The sequence below is a fragment of the Oncorhynchus clarkii genome, chromosome 14, assembly GCF_045791955.1.
Source record: "Oncorhynchus clarkii lewisi isolate Uvic-CL-2024 chromosome 14, UVic_Ocla_1.0, whole genome shotgun sequence".
In the NCBI taxonomy this organism is placed as follows: Eukaryota; Metazoa; Chordata; class Actinopteri; order Salmoniformes; family Salmonidae; genus Oncorhynchus; species Oncorhynchus clarkii.
In genome coordinates this window covers 36,049,538-36,066,726 of record NC_092160.1, presented here as the reverse complement: position 1 = coordinate 36,066,726, position 17,189 = coordinate 36,049,538, and the positions used below count along the sequence as shown (strand labels likewise).

Genomic DNA, 17,189 nt, shown 5'->3' with positions numbered 1-17,189 from the left:
TACCTCCTCTTTCTATTGGTCCAAAGCCTCCATCCAGATACCCCCTCGTCATATTGGCCCCAAGCCTAAATATAGCTACCTCCTCTTCCTATTGGTCCCAAGCCTCCATCTAGCTACCTCCTCTTTCTACTGTTCCCAAGCCTCCATCTAGCTTCCGTCTCTTTCTATTGGTCCCAAGCCTGAATCAAGCTACCTCCTCTTTCTACTGTTCCCAAGCCTCAATCTAGCTTCCGTCTCTTTCTATTGGTCCCAAGCCTCCATCTAGCTACCTCCTCTTTCTATTGGTCCCAAGCATCCATGTAGCTACCGCCTCCTCGTATTGGTCCCAAGCCTCCATCTAGCTACCTCCTCTTTCTATTGGTCTAAAGTCTCCATCTACCTATCCCCTCCTCTCATTGGTCCCAAGACTCAATCTAGCTACCTCCTCTTTCTATTGGTCCCAAGCCTCAATATAGCGACCTCCTCTTTCCAATGGTCCCAAGGCTCCTTCTAGCTAACGCCTCTGTCTTTTGGTCCCAATCCTCCATCTAGCTACCGCCTCTTTCCATTGGTCCCAATCCTCCATTTAGCTACCACCTCTTTCTATTGGTCTCAAGCCTCCATCTAGCTACCGCCTCTGTCTAATGGTCCAAAGCCTAAATCTAGCTAACACCTCTTTCCATTGGTCCCAAGCCTTCATCTAGCTCCCTCCTCTTTCTACTGGTCCCAAGCCTCTATCTAGCTACCAGGTCCTGCTATTTGTCCAAAGCCTCCATCTAGCTCCACCTTGCCTCCATCTAGCTACCTCCTCTTTCTATTGGTCCCAAGAATCCATCTAGCTCCACCTTGCCTCCATCTAGCTACCTCCTCTTTCTATTGGTCCCAAGCCTACATCTAGCAACCTCCAATTTCTAGCTACCCCCTCTTCCTATTGGTCCCAAACCTCCATCTAGCTACCTCTTCTTTCTATTGGTCCCAAGCCTCAAACTAGTTACACCTCCTGATATTGTTCCCAAGCCTCCATCTTGCTACACCCTTGCCCTATTGGTCCCAAGCCTCCACCCTTGCCCTTTTGGTCCCAACCCTCTATCTAGCTACCTCTGCTTTCTTTTGGTCCCAAGCCTCCATCTCGCTACCTCCTACTACCAGTGTTTCCAAGCCTCCATCTCGCTCCTTCCACTTATTATTGGTACCAAACCTCCATCTAGCTACCCCCTCCTGCTATTTGTCCAAAGCCTCCATCTAGCTACCCCCTCCTCCTATTGGTCCCAAGCCTCCATTTAGATACCCCGTCCTCCTATTGGTCCAAAGCCTCCATCAAGCAACCTTCGATTTCTATTAGTCCAAAGCCTCCGCCTAGCTACCCCCTCCTGCTATTTGTCCAAAGCCTCCATCTAGCTACCCCCTCCTCCTATTGGTCCCAAACCTCCATCTAGCTACCTCCACTTTCTATTGGTGCCAAGCCTCCATCTAGCTACCTAATTCTCCTATTTGTCCCAAGACTCCATTTAATACCATCTTCTTTCTATTGGTCCCAAGCCTCCAACCAGTTACCCCTCCTGCTATTGGTCCCAAGTCTCTATCTAGCTACCCCCTCCTCCTATTTGTCCTAAGCCTCCATCTTTCTACCCCCATCTAGCTACCTCCTCTTTCCATTGGTCCCAAGCCTCCATCTAGCTACCCCCATCAAGATACCTCCTCTTTCTATTGGTCCCAAGGCTGAATCAAGCTACCACCTCTTTCTACTGTTCCCAAGCCTCCATCTAGCTACCGCCTCTTTCTATTGGTCCCAATCCTCCATTTAGCTACCACCTCTTTCTATTGGTCTCAAGCCTCCATCTAGCAACCGCCTCTGTCTATTGGTCCAAAGCCTCCATCTAGCTAACACCTCTTTCCATTGGTCCCAAGCCTTCATCTAGCTCCCTCTTTCTATTGGTCCCAAGCCTCTATCTAGCTACCCAGTCCTGCTATTTGTCCAAAGCCTCCATCTAGCTCCACCTTGCCTCCATCTAGCTACCTCCTCTTTATATTGGTCCCAAGCCTCCATCTAGCAACCTCCAATTTCTAGCTACCCCCTCTTCCTATTGGTCCTAAACCTCCATCTAGCTACCTCCTCTTTCTATTGGTCCCAAGCCTCAAACTAGTTACACCTCCTGATATTGTTCCCAAGCCTCCATCTTGCTACACCCTTGCCCTATTGGTCCCAACCCTCCATCTAGCTACCTCTGCTTTCTTTTCGTCCTAAGCCTCCATCTCGCTACCTCCTACTACCAGTGTTTCCAAGCCTCCATCTTGCTCCTTCCTCTTATTATTGGTACCAAACCTCCATCTAGCTACCCCCTCCTGCTATTTGCCCAAAGCCTCCATCTAGCTACCCACTCCTCCTATTGGTCCCAAGCCTCCATTTAGATACCCCCTCCTGCTATTTGTCCAAAGCCTCCATCTAGCTACCCCCTCCTCCTATTGGTCCCAAACCTCCATCTAGCTAACTCCTCTTTCTATTGGTCCCAAGCCTCAATATAGCTACCTCCACTTTCTATTGGTGCCAAGCCTCCATCTAGCTACCTAATTCTCCTATTTGTCCCAAGACTCCATCTAATACCATCTTCTTTCTATTGGTTCCAAGCCTCCAACCAGTTACCCCTCCTGCTATTGGTCCCAAGTCTCTATCTAGCTACCCCCTCCTCCTATTGGTCCTAAGCCTCCATCTTTATACCCCCATCTAGCTACCTCCTCTTTCCATTGGTCCCAAGCCCCCATCAAGCTACCTCCTCTTTCTATTGGTCCCAAGCCTGAATCAAGCTACCACCTCTTTCTACTGTTCCCAAGCCTCCATCTAGCTTCTGTCTCTTTCCATTGGTCCCAAGCCTCCATCTAGCTACCTCCTCTTTCTACTGTTCCCAAGCCTCCATCTACCTTCCATCTCTTTCTATTGGTCCCAAGCCTGAATCAAGCTACCTCCTCTTTCTACTGTTCCCAAGCCTCAATCTAGCTTCCGTCTCTTTCTATTAGTCCCAAGCATCCATGTAGCTACCGCCTCCTCGTATTGGTCCCATGCTTCCATCTAGCTACCTCCTCTTTCTATTGGTCTAAAGTCTCCATCTACCTATCCCCTCCTCTCATTGGTTCAAAGCTTCCATCTAAATCCATCCTCCTTCTATTGACCCCAATCCTCCATCTAGCTACATCCTCCTGCTTTTGGTCCCAAGCCTCCATCTAGCTACTCCCTCTTCCTATTGGTCCCAAGCCTCCATCTAGCTACCTCCTCTTTCTATTGGTCCCAAGCCTCCATCTAGCAACCTCAAATTTATATTAGTCCCAAGCCTCAGTCTTGCTACCCCCTCATGCAATTTGTCCAAAGCCTCCATCTAGCTACCCCCTCCTCCTATTGGTCCCAAGACTCAATCTAGCTACCTCCTCTTTCTATTGGTCCCAAGCCTCAATATAGCGACCTCCTCTTTCCAATGGTCCCAAGGCTCCATCTAGCTACCGCTTCTGTCTTTTGGTCCCAATCCTCCATCTAGCTACCGCCTCTTTCTATTGGTCCCAATCCTCCATTTAGCTACCACCTCTTTCTATTGGTCCAAAGCCTCCATCTTAGCTACCTCCACTTTCTATTGTTCCCAAGCCTCCATCTAGCTACCTCCAAATAGTTTTGGTCCCAAGCCTCCATCTAGCTACCTCCTTCTCCTATTGGTCCCAAGCCTCCATCTAAATCCCTCGTATTTCTAATTGTGCCAAGCCTCCAACTAGTTACCCCTTTCTGCTCTTGGTCCCAAGTCTCCATCTAGCTACCCCCTCATCCTATTGGTCCCAAGCCTCCATCTTGCTACCCCATTGCCCAATTGGCCCCAAGCCCCCATCTAGCTACCTCCTCTTTCTATTGGTCCAAGCATCCATCTAGCTACCCCCATCTAGCAATCTCCTCTTTCTACTGGTCCCAAGTCTCCATCTAGCTTCCGTCCCTTTCTATTAGTCCCAAGCCTCTATTTAGCTCCACCTTGCCTTCATCTAGCTACCTCTTGATATTGCCTCTATCTAGCTACCTCCTTCTCCTATTGGTCCCAAGCCTCCATCTAGCTAATTCCTCCTGCTATTCATCCCGAGCCTTCATGTAGCTACACCCTCTTCCTATTGGTCCAAAGCCTCCATCTAGCTACCCCCTCCTCCTATTGGTCCCAAGCCTCCATCTAGCTACCTCCACCTCCTATTGGTCCCAAGTCTCCATCTAGCTACCTCCTCTTTCTACTGGCCCTAAGCCTCCATCTAGCTACCTCCTCCTCCTATTGGTCCCAAGCCTCCATCTAGCTACCTCCTCCTTCTATTGTTCCTAAGCCTCAATCTAGCTACCTCCTCTTTCTATTGGTCCCAAGCCTTTATCTAGCTACCTCCTCATTCTATTGGTCCCAAGGCTCCATCTATTGACCTCCTCTTTCTATTGTTCCCTATTTTCCATCTTGCTATCTCCTCCTGCTATTGTTTCCAAGCCTCTATCTTTACCTTGATCTTAGTGACCCACCATACTGTTGCACTATCAGTCTCCATCCCATAGAGCTCCGCCCACTCTGTTCTGCCCCGCCCCTCTCTGCTCTGCCCCACTCTGCTCCGCTCCACTCTGCTCTGCCCCACTCTGCTCTGCTCTGCCCCACTCTGCTCTGCCCTGCCCCTCTCTGCTCATCCCCTCTTTGCTCTGCCCCGCTCTGCTCTGCTCTGCTCCGACCCACTCTGCTCGGCTCTGCCCCACTCTGCTCTGCTCTGCCCCACTCTGCTCTGCTCCACTCTGCTCCGCCCCACTCTGCTCTGCTCTGCCCCACTCTGCTTTGCACCGCCCCTCTCTGCTCATCCCCTCTCTGCTCATCCCCTCTCTGCTCATCCCCTCTCTGCTCATCCCCTCTCTGCACCGCCCCACTCTGCTCTGCTCCACCTCCCTTACCTATGATTTACATATATTTCCCTGGGCTGCTGTTACATTTTAGGGCACTTCGCATTTGGCACATCTCTTAGGGAATCATAAGCCTCAGACCAAACCCTAGCATTCAAATGAGCCTTGCTTTTGCCTTTTGCTTTGCTCTCTCCCTCACACTAACAAAGCCTTCAGAGCCTCCACAGTAAAGACGCCACTTCTCCAGCACGCAACCAATATCTGGGATTATTTAATGAGGTCTTATTATTCTGTAGTGTAGTGGCACTCTTGGGGGATACATGTCCTACTATTTCAGTGGAAAGTGAACAGCTGATTAAACCCAACATTTATCTGTTAAGCTGATGACTGTCAAATCAAAGACTCTATGTTTGGTTTTCTCTGTCTGTCAGACATGCTAGTTTTTTTTCAGGTGTGTCAATCAAAAAAGCTTAGCGTTGCTTTAATCCATTGGTCCTCAGCAAATACAGCTGTGCAGAGTTCAATTAGTAGCGTGGCCGGCGTGATTCTCAAGCATGCTATTACTCTGCCACCAGGCTTTCTCACTTAAGATTCTCATTTAACACTGGTTCCCACCATTCCACTGCCTCAATTATACTTTTAAGTGGAACATTAACCCAAATAAGGTTAAAGTTTTTTTTTTGACATCTAGTACAAGATAGCAAAGGGAGGTATAATCTGTCTTCGTTTTTTCCCTCTTTCTGGGAAGTAAAGATAGTTTTCATTTGGTTGAAGTTTCTTGGCCAGACTTCAGTTCTCTACTTCCTCTCTGAGGTATTCTTCCTCAATATTCAATGCTGATGACATTAATGCACATGTGACTTTTTTGTGTGGTTCATTCTCCCGACTCCCTCCCGCTGCTACCCATCACCCTCCATCTTATCAACAAAGGTACAGTGGTACGGAGAGTGGGAGTGGAAACAGTAGGTGGCTTTAGAAAATAAGTTATGAATTACCTGTCTGGTGTGGATTTGCCCAGAAGTCTTGAATCCCCCCTGACAGCTGCACTCTGAGACCGAGTACGGATCTGAGCTGGTGGAGGAGCACTTGGAGTGCGAGTCACAGCCCACCACAAACGTGTTGTCTAGCGGGAGCTCCTGAATCACGTGGTGTTTATTGGGCGCCATCGGGGTCTCTGGTTTGATTTGGAAGGTTGGCTGGGGGGAGGCAGACTTGTAATGCTTGGCTAAGTCTGGGCTGTCAGGTTTGAAGGTGGTCGGCGTAGTGGCCCAGTTGTATTTCCCCATGGTCTGCTCATCTAGCTCCACAGGCAGGTCCAGGGTTCCATTAATGTGCTCCTGGCTGGGATCATCAGGCTTGGATTCTTCTATGGTGACAAAGTTCAAGAGGAGGCTCTTAGGGGATCTCTTCTTTTTCTTCTTTTTCTTCTTGATTTGACGGTTCTCCTGGTTGGGCGACACCCACTCGCCGCTCTGCTTGCCCTTCTGCACCACTTTGTGCCTGGGCGTCTGACGACAGCGCACCAAGGCCGTCACGAAGATGACTAAGATGACTGTCATAGTCCCAGCTATAATAGCGATGACAACAATCACGTATCCGTTGGCTTGGGGTGTGACCTCACTGTCTCCCACGTTACGGTCCAATGGAGTCTCCAAGCTCTTACGTAGCTGCTCTTGAATGAACGTAGCGTTGGATACAGTCTCGTTAATGAACAGGTGAATGAGGGCGATTGCGTGTAAGGACTCTGGCTGGCCCAGGTCTTTGACTTTCACCACTAGCCTGTGTAAACCCTGATCGGCTGAGACTATCTTCTCCTGCAGAGTTATATTACCAGTTGTTTTGTCTATGGCAAACAGCCCTCTTGGTGATCCCCCAATGATGCTGTACTGCAGCTCAGCATTCATGCCAGTGTCATTGTCTATAGCGAACACCCTGGTGACCACAGACCCAGGGCTGGTGGTAGACTGGACCAGATCGTAAGAGTAGTTGGACGAGGGGATAACAAAAACGGGTCGATTGTCATTGACATCCACAACGTTTATGGTGACCTTGGCGTATGAAGTGCTGGGTGGTTGCCCTCCGTCTATAGCCTTCACCATAAAAGTGTATGAGCTCTGCTGCTCTCTATCAAACGTGAGGTTGGGTTTGATTACACCGGTCTGGGGATCAATAAGGAAATTGTCTTTCCCATTCAGGATGGACAGTGTTATGACAGAGTTGTCACCTGCGTCAGAATCTGTGACGGTGATCAGGCCCACGGTCCCGTACAGAGGCAGGTTCTCAGGCACGTAGAAGTTATACTCAGGATGGGTGAAAGCTGGGCTGTTGTCATTGAGGTCCTGCACTATTAACCTCACTGTGACATTGCTCTGCAGAGAAGTAGACCCATTGTCCCTTGCCATGACAGTGAACGAATACTTCTCCTGCTTCTCTCTATCCAGGCGTTTGCCAACGGAGAGGATTCCTGACCGTCTATCTATGTTAAACCCATCAGGAGCGTCAGGGCCAAGAGAATAAATAATCTCTGCATTATGTCCGCTGTCTGCATCCGTGGCACTGATCTTTATGAGCTGCGTGGATGGATCATTGTTCTCTGGTATGGACAGCTGAATCTCAGGTTGAGGGAAGATGGGAGCGTTGTCATTCTCGTCCTTAATTTTTATTAAAACCATCGCTGAAGTGTTCAAAGGAGGCTTCCCTGAATCCGACGCTACTATCTTAATTGCATATTCCCTGGTTGTTTCGTAATCTAAGGGGGCCGCAGTCTCCAGCAGGAACTGGTCATTAAAGACTGGCTTTAACCTGAAAGGAACGTCATGGTCAGTGTAACAAGTCACTTTGCCGTTCAGATCCGAGTCCTTGTCCGTCACTGTAATTAGGGCTATTTTTGTGTTGAGAGGAGCATTCTCTGACAGTAGAACAGTTCCATTTACAAGATTCATTATATACCGAGTGTCTATGGACGGAACGTTGTCATTAATGTCCGTTACGTTGACGATAACCGTAGCTCTGGAGGGAGTGGAGCTGCCATCGCTGGCCAGGACGATGAGTTTGTGGACCGGAGTGGCTTCTCTGTCTAAGGGCTGCTTGACAGTGATCAGCCCGGTGGTGCTGTCTATGGAAAAATGCCTCTTGGTGGATGAGGAGATCTGGTTGGAGAAGGAGAAGTGGATCTGGGCGTTGGAGCCGAGGTCTGCGTCCGTGGCATGGAGTTGGGTGACGGAGGTTCCTATGGGGGCATTCTCGGGGATGTTCACCTCCACCTCACTGTCCTTGAAGACCGGTCGATTGTCGTTGACGTCGGAGATGGTGACCTGGAGGATGGCCGTGCTGGACTTGGGTGGCGTTCCTCCGTCCTCCACCTTGATCTTCATGACGAAGGTGTCCTTCTGCTCGCGGTCCAGGCTCTGCTGGACGATCAGCTGAGGCCATCTGTCTCCCTCTGGGGTCTCGATGATGTCTAGGCCAAACTCACTTACACTCTGTATAGACAGGGAGAAGAACAAAGATCATTTGTGAGTTTCAGTCATATTTTACTGGACTACATGAAACTACTGTGCTGTCCTGTACATCCTGGAGTATGTTACTAATTGCTTAGTTATTCATCAGTGTGAGGGTGTATGCATTCGCAGCCTGATTTCTGGTAATTTCACGTGCATTTCACCTGAACATTACTATCTTATATGGCATGTCATACACTGCAATAGCCTACTAGTGGTCCTGTAAGCTGGCACTAGACTCACACAGCTGGTTTCCAGAATCAACACAAATAAGCTGTAGTTTGTTTTAGTTTCAACAGATGTTTGCTCTCGCTGCAGCAAAACACTTTGGGGTGAAAGTACTTTAATTGTATTAGCAATGGTGGGACAAAAAGCACCCAGCTGCCAGACTTGAGTAAAAGCAAAGATATCTTTATTTAAAAACGTAAAAGTGAAAGTCACCCAGTAAAATACAATTTAGGTAAAAATATATTAATATATTATAAAAATATAAGTATTATATTAACAAGTAACAAGTACTTTTAGGTGTCAGTGTATGGAGAAAATGTATGAAAAGTATATTATTTTCTTTAGGAATGTGGTGAAGTAAAAATAAAAGTAGTCAACAATATAAATAGTAAAGTACAGAAAAAAATATGTAAGTAGTGCATTAAAGTACTTTACACCACAGCGTAATATACATTTTCTCAAAATATAGGCTAAATCCAGTTGGAAAATATAAATTTATTAAGGAAATACTTAGGCCTATGTAAACAATGGATGCTGACAGTGAGGTAAACAGTTATGCCCATAACCAAAAAACACAATTGGTGAAGGTTTAGCGCTTTTAAAAAATCTTCAATACATCTATTTTAAAAAACAAGAAACTGGCAGATGGAATGTACACATATAACAGAAGACTAATGACACACAATGACATCAAACCATGATCAAGGTCCTTGGAATGCAATTATATTGGAGTCATATTGGAGTGACCTGGAGTAGGACTAGTAACCGGAAGGTTGCAAGTTCAAATCCCTGAGCTGGCAAGGTACAAATCTGTCATTCCGCCCCTGAACAAGGCAGTTAACCAACTGTTCCTAGGCCGTCATTGAAAATAAGAATTTGTTCTTAACTGACTTGCCTAGTTAAATAAAGGTAAAATAACAATATTCATTAACTATTGTAGTACATTACTGCTCACTGCCACCCTTCAGCAGATTCTTCTTGTACTATATGCTGACCATCCATTTCAGATTACAAAGTAACACTGGTGCTTTTTAATGAAGTACTCGTTTTAGCCCTCTGCCCTCCTCAGCTGTCTCCTCCTCAACTCCTCTGCTTTAAGTAGGATTGTATTCCAGTTTTACCTTACTATCTTGCGTTTTACTTTGGAATAGGGGAGACAGCTCACAAAATGTCAAGTTCATATGTGAGAGAGACAGTTGAAAGGGAAGCCGTAGAGATAGCCTATTTAAATGCACTGCAAGACCACCATAGATTAAGGAGACAGAGAGAGACTCCACATTAAAAAAGCTTTTCACCCAAGGAGTGCCAAATCAGTAGGCCACAGTGATGCCCGAGGAAAATGAAAACAAATGCATGTAATCCCCATGAGAAACTGACTCTGACTGTTCAAAGTAATTGCCTTCCCCACAAAAATGTAGCACTAATATTTATGATTACAGATCAGCTATGCGGTAAAGATGGGTCCTGACATATTTGCCATCATTATGATTTAGAGAGAGAGAGAGAGAGAGAGAGAGAGAGAGAGAGAGAGAGAGAGAGAGAGAGAGAGAGAGACCTAAGAACCTAAATGAGACCCATGCATTTTAAGAGACAAAGAGGGTCTTTGAAGGTCTTTCAGTCAGAAGCAGTTTCATGCAAAAACAAGAAAAAACAGCCTCTTTAAAGAGATAAGCTTCATGCAGCACATAATGTTGTAAGAGATTACTCTGTCTAGGCACAGCTATGAAACGAGATTAAGATACATACATTCTGACTGTGAACGGTACAATTTAGACCAAATGTGTTCATTTGACTACCTAGTATGTTTAGAACCAGTATAGTTCCTGTATCAATATAGTAAGGACCATGGCAGAGGGAAGAAGGAGGCCATTACTATGTCCTGGTAGCTGCAGTAGAGACATGGTGTACACAGGGTTGTTGTTGGTGTTGGGGTTTCACTTGATGTGAATATTGTCGCCGGTCTGAAGCACTGCCAAGTGACAGAAGTCCCTTAAGAAACCAAAACCACCGCTGCCTGAATGAGGATGGTTACTTTATGGCGAGTAGCTATAAACTATATACACGACTGGACAGCAAGAACAATGACTGTCCAATAACACTGAGTTCTAGAAGAAGATGAGTTCTAGTTGAAGATGACTTCTGTAGAAGTCGAGTTCTAGTAGAAGATGAGTTCTAGTAGAAGATGAGTTCTAGTAGAAGCTGAGTTCTAATAGAACATGAGATCTAGAAGAGGATGAGATCTAGAAGAAGATGAGGTCTAGAAGATGATGAGTTCTAGTAGAAGATGAGTTCTGTAGAAGACGAGTTCTAGAAGGAGATGAGTTCTAGAAGAAGATGAGTTTTAGTAGAAGATGAGTTCTAGAAGAAGATAAGTTCTAGTAGAAGATGAGTTTTGTAGAAGATGAGTTCCGTAGAAGATGAGTTCTAGTAGAAGATGAGTTCTAGAAGAAGAGGAGTTCTAGTAGAAGATGAGTTCTGTTGAAGACGAGTTCTAGAAGGAGATGAGTTCTAGTAGAAGATGAGATCTAGCAGAAGATGAGATCTAGAAGGAGATGAGTTCTAGTAGAAGATGAGGTCTAGAAGAAGATGAGGTCTAGAAGAAGATGAGTTCTAGAAGATGATGAGTTCTAGAAGGAGATGAGTTCTAGTAGAAGATGAGTTCTAAAACTAGATGAGATCTAGAAGAAGATGAGTTCTTTAAACAATGAGTTCTAGTAGAAGATGAGTTCTAGAAGGAGATGAGTTCTAGTAGAAGATGAGGTCTAGAAGAAGATGAGTTCTAGAAGGAGATGAGTTCTAGTAGAAGATGAGGTCTAGAAGAAGATGAGTTCTAGAAGATGATGAGTTCTAGTATAACATGAGTTCTAGTAGAAGATGAGTTCTAGTAGAAGATGAGTTCTAGAAGGAGATGAGTTCTAGTAGAAGATGAGGTCTAGAAGAAGAAGAGTTCTAGAAGATGATGAGTTCTAGTATAACATGAGTTCTAGTAGAAGATGAGTTCTAGTAGAAGATGAGTTCTAGCAGAAGATGAGTTCTAGAAGGAGGTGAGGTCTAGTAGAAGATGAGGTCGAGAAGAAGGTTAGTTCTATATGAAGATGAGTTCTAGTTTAAGATGAGTTCTAGAAGAAGATGAGTTCTAGTAGAAGATGAATTCTAGTTTAAGATGAGTTCTGGAAGAAGATGAGTTCAAGTAGAAGATGAGTTCTAGTAGAAGATGAGTTCTAGTAGAAGATGAGTTCTGTAGAAGATGAGTTCCATAGAAGATGAGTTCTAGTAGAAGATGAGTTCTAGCAGAAGATGAGTTCTGTAGAAGATGAGTTCCGTAGAAGATGAGTTCTAGTAGAAGATGAGATCTAGCAGAAGATGAGATCTAGAAGGAGATAAGTTCTAGAAGAAGATGAGTTCTGTAAACAATGAGTTCTAGTAGAAGATTAGTTCTAGAAGGAGATGAGTTCTAGTAGAAGATGAGGTCTAGAAGAAGATGAGTTCTAGAAGATGATGAGTTCTAGTATAACATGAGTTCTAGTAGAAGATGAGTTCTAGTAGAAGATGAGTTCTAGCAGAAGATGAGTTCTAGAAGGAGGTGAGGTCTAGTAGAAAATGAGGTCGAGAAGAAGGTGAGTTCTAGAAGATGATGAGTTCTAGTATAACATGAGTTCTAGTAGAAGATGAGTTCTAGTAGAAGATGAGTTCTAGCAGAAGATGAGTTCTAGAAGGAGGTGAGGTCTAGTAGAAGATGAGGTCGAGAAGAAGGTTAGTTCTATATGAAGATGAGTTCTAGTTTAAGATGAGTTCTAGAAGAAGATGAGTTCTAGTAGAAGATGAATTCTAGTTTAAGATGAGTTCTGGAAGAAGATGAGTTCAAGTAGAAGATGAGTTCTAGTAGAAGATGAGTTCTAGTAGAAGATGAGTTCTACAGGAAGATGAGTTCGAGAAGAAGTTGAGGTCTAGTAGAAGATGAGTTCTAGTAGAAGATGAGTTCTAGTAGAAGATGAGATCTAATAGAAGATGAGTTCTAGTAGAAGATGAGTTCTACAGGAAGATGAGTTCGAGAAGAAGATGAGTTCTTGAAGAAGATGAGTTCTAGTAGACAATGAGTTCTAGAGGGAGATGAGTTCGAGAAGAAGATGAGTTCTAGAAGGAGATGAGTTCTAGTAGACAATGAGTTCTAGAGGGAGATGAGTTCTAGTAGAAGATGAGTTCTACAGGAAGATGAGTTCGAGAAGAAGATGAGTTCTTGAAGAAGATGAGTTCTAGTAGACAATGAGTTCTAGAGGGAGATGAGTTCGAGAAGAAGATGAGTTCTAGTAGAAGATGAGTTCTAGAAGGAGATGAGTTCTAGTAGAAGATGAGATCTAATAGAAGATGAGTTCTAGAAGGAGATGAGTTCTAGAAGGAGATGAGTTCTAGAAGGAGATTAGTTCTAGAAGGAGATGAGTTCTAGAAGGAGATGAGTTCTAGAAGGAGATGAGTTCTAGAAGGAGATTAGTTCTAGTAGAAGATGTATATTCATGGAGTGATTATTTGAACATGAAGTAGTAATTACTAAGAACTCCACATTCGTTTAGTGAGTAACGATTTGACCATTGACCAAGCTGACATTAAAATACCTGTACTACGACTTTTCGATGAAATTCATAGGAGTGACTTTACCTCTTCAATTCAGTGAATCATAACATATTGGCCCTTCTTACAATATGGTTGTTAAATCTTAGTGTAGACTTTAGTATCTGGGACTTTGGCACTGTGCTTCCATCCAGTCAATGTCATAAGTGCTCCTAAAGATGATTTATGAGCCAGACAGATTATTCCCCACCTGTCTCATTTTCACACATTTAGAGCATTTCAATCAGTTTCAGAGAGCTATAACTAACTATCTATAATGGCTGTTTATTTTTACTTCAGTGAATTGAAATTAGGCTGTTGGATTGTGAAAACATTTAGGGCAGGCAAACTTACTGTAGAAAAGGTTAAGAATATGAATCACTGGGCCCTAAGGTGCAGTGACAATAACCTTTAAATAAAATACAAAACTGTACAGTTTAAAAATAAAGCAGATACTTCAGTTTCACCCAGACTGGACTCCTAAACCATTGTAGATCACGTGTCTATAGGGACCATATATCTAGAGTCGCCTCCAAAATTCTTGACATCCTTGATAAAGATTAGCAACAAAAAAAATACTGTAAATAATGCCAGTACTGAGATAAATTGCTCGCAAAATAAAATAATACATATTTTTTTATACTGACGCAATTGCTAAAAGAAAGGGATTTTGTTTAACAAGTACTGTTTATTTTTTTCCCCAAAATCTAGGTTTAAATATATTTGCGGTCCATGTTTTCAATACTTTGAACACCCTCCTCTTGCAAGGATGAAGTCACTGAACATTTTTCTATAATAATTTATGACATTTTTTACACTCTACGCGCTTCAGCACTCAGCGGTCCTGTTCTGCGAGCTTGTGTGGCCTACCACTTTGCAGCTGAACCGTTGTTGCTCCTAGATATTTTCACATTAACAGCACTTACAGTTGACCGGGGCAGGTCTAGCAGGTCAGACATTTGCCTAACTGACTTGTTTGAAAGGTGGCATCCAATGACAGTGCCAAATTGAAAATCACTGAGCTCTTCAGTAAGGCCATTCTACTGCCAATGTTTGTCTATGGAGAATGCATGGCTGTGTGCTCAATTTTATACCCCTGTGGGTGTGGTTGAACTAGCCGAATCGACTAAATTGAAGGGGTGTCCACATACTTGTGTATATAGTGTATGTGTAGAGATCTATAAATTAAACATTTATGTAGACAAAATACAATCTTGTTAATGATGTTAGTCCTCCAATGATATTAGTCGTCCAATGATGGTAGTCGTCCAATCACAACAATCAAACGCTCCATCTCAGTATCAAACAATGATGTAGAGCCGCAGTTGGCTGATATTGGGGGCGGCTGACTGAAATCGCCTCACTGCAGACTCTTTCAATGTTTCAGATTGTCATCTGACGCATCTTTGAATCAAGTTGAGAGAGGAGACTGGGATTGAATTACGTTGATTACCGGGTTAAATCTAGAGGAGACTGGGATTGAATTACGTTGATTACCGGGTTAAATCTAGAGGAGACTGGGATTGAATTACGTTGATTACCGGGTTAAATCTAGAGGAGACTGGGATTGAATTACAATTGATTACCTGATTAAATCTAGAGGCGACTGGGATTGAATCATGTTTATGACCTGATTAAATCTAGAGGAGACTGGGATTGAAATATGTTGATGACCTGATTAAACCTAGAGGAGACTGGGATTGAAATATGTTGATGAACTGATTAAATCTAGAGGAGACTGGGATTGAATTACATTGATTACCTTATTAAATCTAGAGGAGACTGGGATTGAATTACATTGATTACCTTATTAAATCTAGAGGAGACTGGGATTGAATCATGTTGATGACCTGATTAAACCTAGAGGAGAATGGGATTGAATCACGTTGATCACCTGATTAAACCTAGAGGAGACTGGGATTGAATCACGTTGATCACCTGATTAAACCTAGAGGAGACTGGGATTGAATCACGTTGATCACCTGATTAAAACTAGAGGAGACTGGGATTGAATCACGTTGATGACCTGATTAAACCTAGAGGAGACTGGGCTTGAATCACGTTGATGACCTGATTAAACCTAGAGACTGGGATTGAATCACGTTGATGACCTGATTAAACCTAGAGACTGGCATTGAATCATGTTGATGACCTGATTAAATCTAGAGGAGACTGGGATGGTGCTTTGAATATATCAGCCTTTCATAGCTATGCTAATGGTGGTGGATGGGCCGACGGGCAAGGCTATTTATCATTGGCTATAACATCCCTTTTATACAATACTGATGGAAGTCTCCCTTGCCACCGGCCATGATCTGATGCATATCATTTAGACAAAACCAGCACAGAATTGTTTGTTTCCTCTTGTCAACCTCTGGCGGAAGATAATGTGTCAAAATCAGTAACAAATGAAATCTGGAAGCGCTTGACAGTAAGCTGAACACAAGCAGTGAGCTGAACACATGCAGTGAGCTGAACACAGGCAGTTAGCTAGCTGAGCTCTTTGTTTAATTGTCCATTCTGCAGCAAGCAGCATCCAATGAAGAACATTAATCAATTATGAAATGCCAATTTGAGTGATTTGAAGAGAGAGCTCCTCCTACATGTTGAATCTATTGCAGTGTTACGGCATAACTGGCATCTGTAAATGAACATACTGTATAAATGAACTCTGGCGTTACACATTTTCAACATTTCTCTTTGTTTTCTATGACAGGCAGAACCTAATTTTTCTGCCATCTGCTCATAATAGCCTGGCAAACAAGTTAGATGTATACATTTTTAAACAAAGACGAGTTGTTGCTCCAAATCCACACACCGAAATAAAGACTTCCTCTTTCTTTCAACACCAAGTTTATCTGGCTCTCATATAGCAGGATATTGATCTACACAAGGTGATCCCGACAACGCCCGCCCACAACAAATGCTGTTAAGACACACTGAAAATCCCTCAAAATAGGAAGGATTCGGTTTCCTGCAGTGTGGTGCAAATCTCTTTAAAATTCTTGGAGAAAAATAACATTTGGAGAAGTGTAGAACCCAAAACAACCAAAATCAATACCGATATCCCTTGAGCCTGACCTGCCTCACACGGTCAACGTCTCAAATGGCACCATATTCCCTATATAGTGCACTACTTTTGACCAGAAACCTATATGGAATAGGGTGGCGTTTGCGACACAGTCAGGGGTCTGAGGAGGAACCTGTAAAGGGGTACGCTTTAAGTGATAAAATGTGTTCCTAACGGAAGAGACTCCTGCATCCATGCATGGTATTACTTTCCCCTGACCTTGGACATGTTCTTAGAACACCTTTGCGTCATTCCAAGACGACGTAGCAGTTCCAACCCTGACGCTGCTAATGGTAAACATTCCATTTTAGAATCACATAACTAAAAGGTTGCTATGGATGATACCGCTACACTCATTATTAAGGTGGCATTACTGGTTTCGAAAAGGTGTTTTAGATGCCTTATTTTAGGCCTAATACCACTTTCAAGTAAAGGGTTACTGACCATTATGTGTGATATCAAACAGACTATATGGGTTGGTATTGTGTATTAGCCCTCCATATGAAAAGACAGAGCCAACTTGGTTTTGAATTAAGGTGGCTGTCATATCTCATCTGTCCTTTCTAATATCAGCTAGCCTACAGTATATGTCTGTCAGCTGAGGGGATAGAACTGGCCTACTGTGATGACACACAGGGGTAGCAGTTTCAGCTTGATGTCAGGGACAAAACAGGAACACTATGATGACACACAATGGTAGCAGTTTCAGCTTGATGTCAGGGACAAAACAGGAGCACTGTGGTAGTAAACTATTATTCTGTATGGAGCTCCACAGACAAATCTCTGAGGACCATACAAAGATAGTCCAAGGGGTGGATTAAAGACCAGCAGCTATTCTAGGAATGCTTGCACAAACCCCTAAAGAACTAAACTATGCTCTGTACTGTAAGACTGTATAGTGCACTTCTAAAATTCACTTGAATTA

At 43.9% G+C, this 17,189-nt stretch overlaps 1 protein-coding gene across 1 annotated transcript in view; it reads right to left on the bottom strand.

Annotated features, from left to right (window-relative positions):
• LOC139366578 (protocadherin-11 X-linked-like) overlaps window positions 1–17,189 on the bottom strand; it is a 44,855-nt gene that overhangs the window by 9,463 nt on the left and 18,203 nt on the right. Inside the window, exon 3 of the mRNA XM_071104232.1 lies at window positions 5,857–8,343. Within this exon, the coding sequence (XP_070960333.1) occupies window positions 5,857–8,343 (2,487 nt within the window). The remainder of the gene's footprint in view (window positions 1–5,856; window positions 8,344–17,189) is intronic.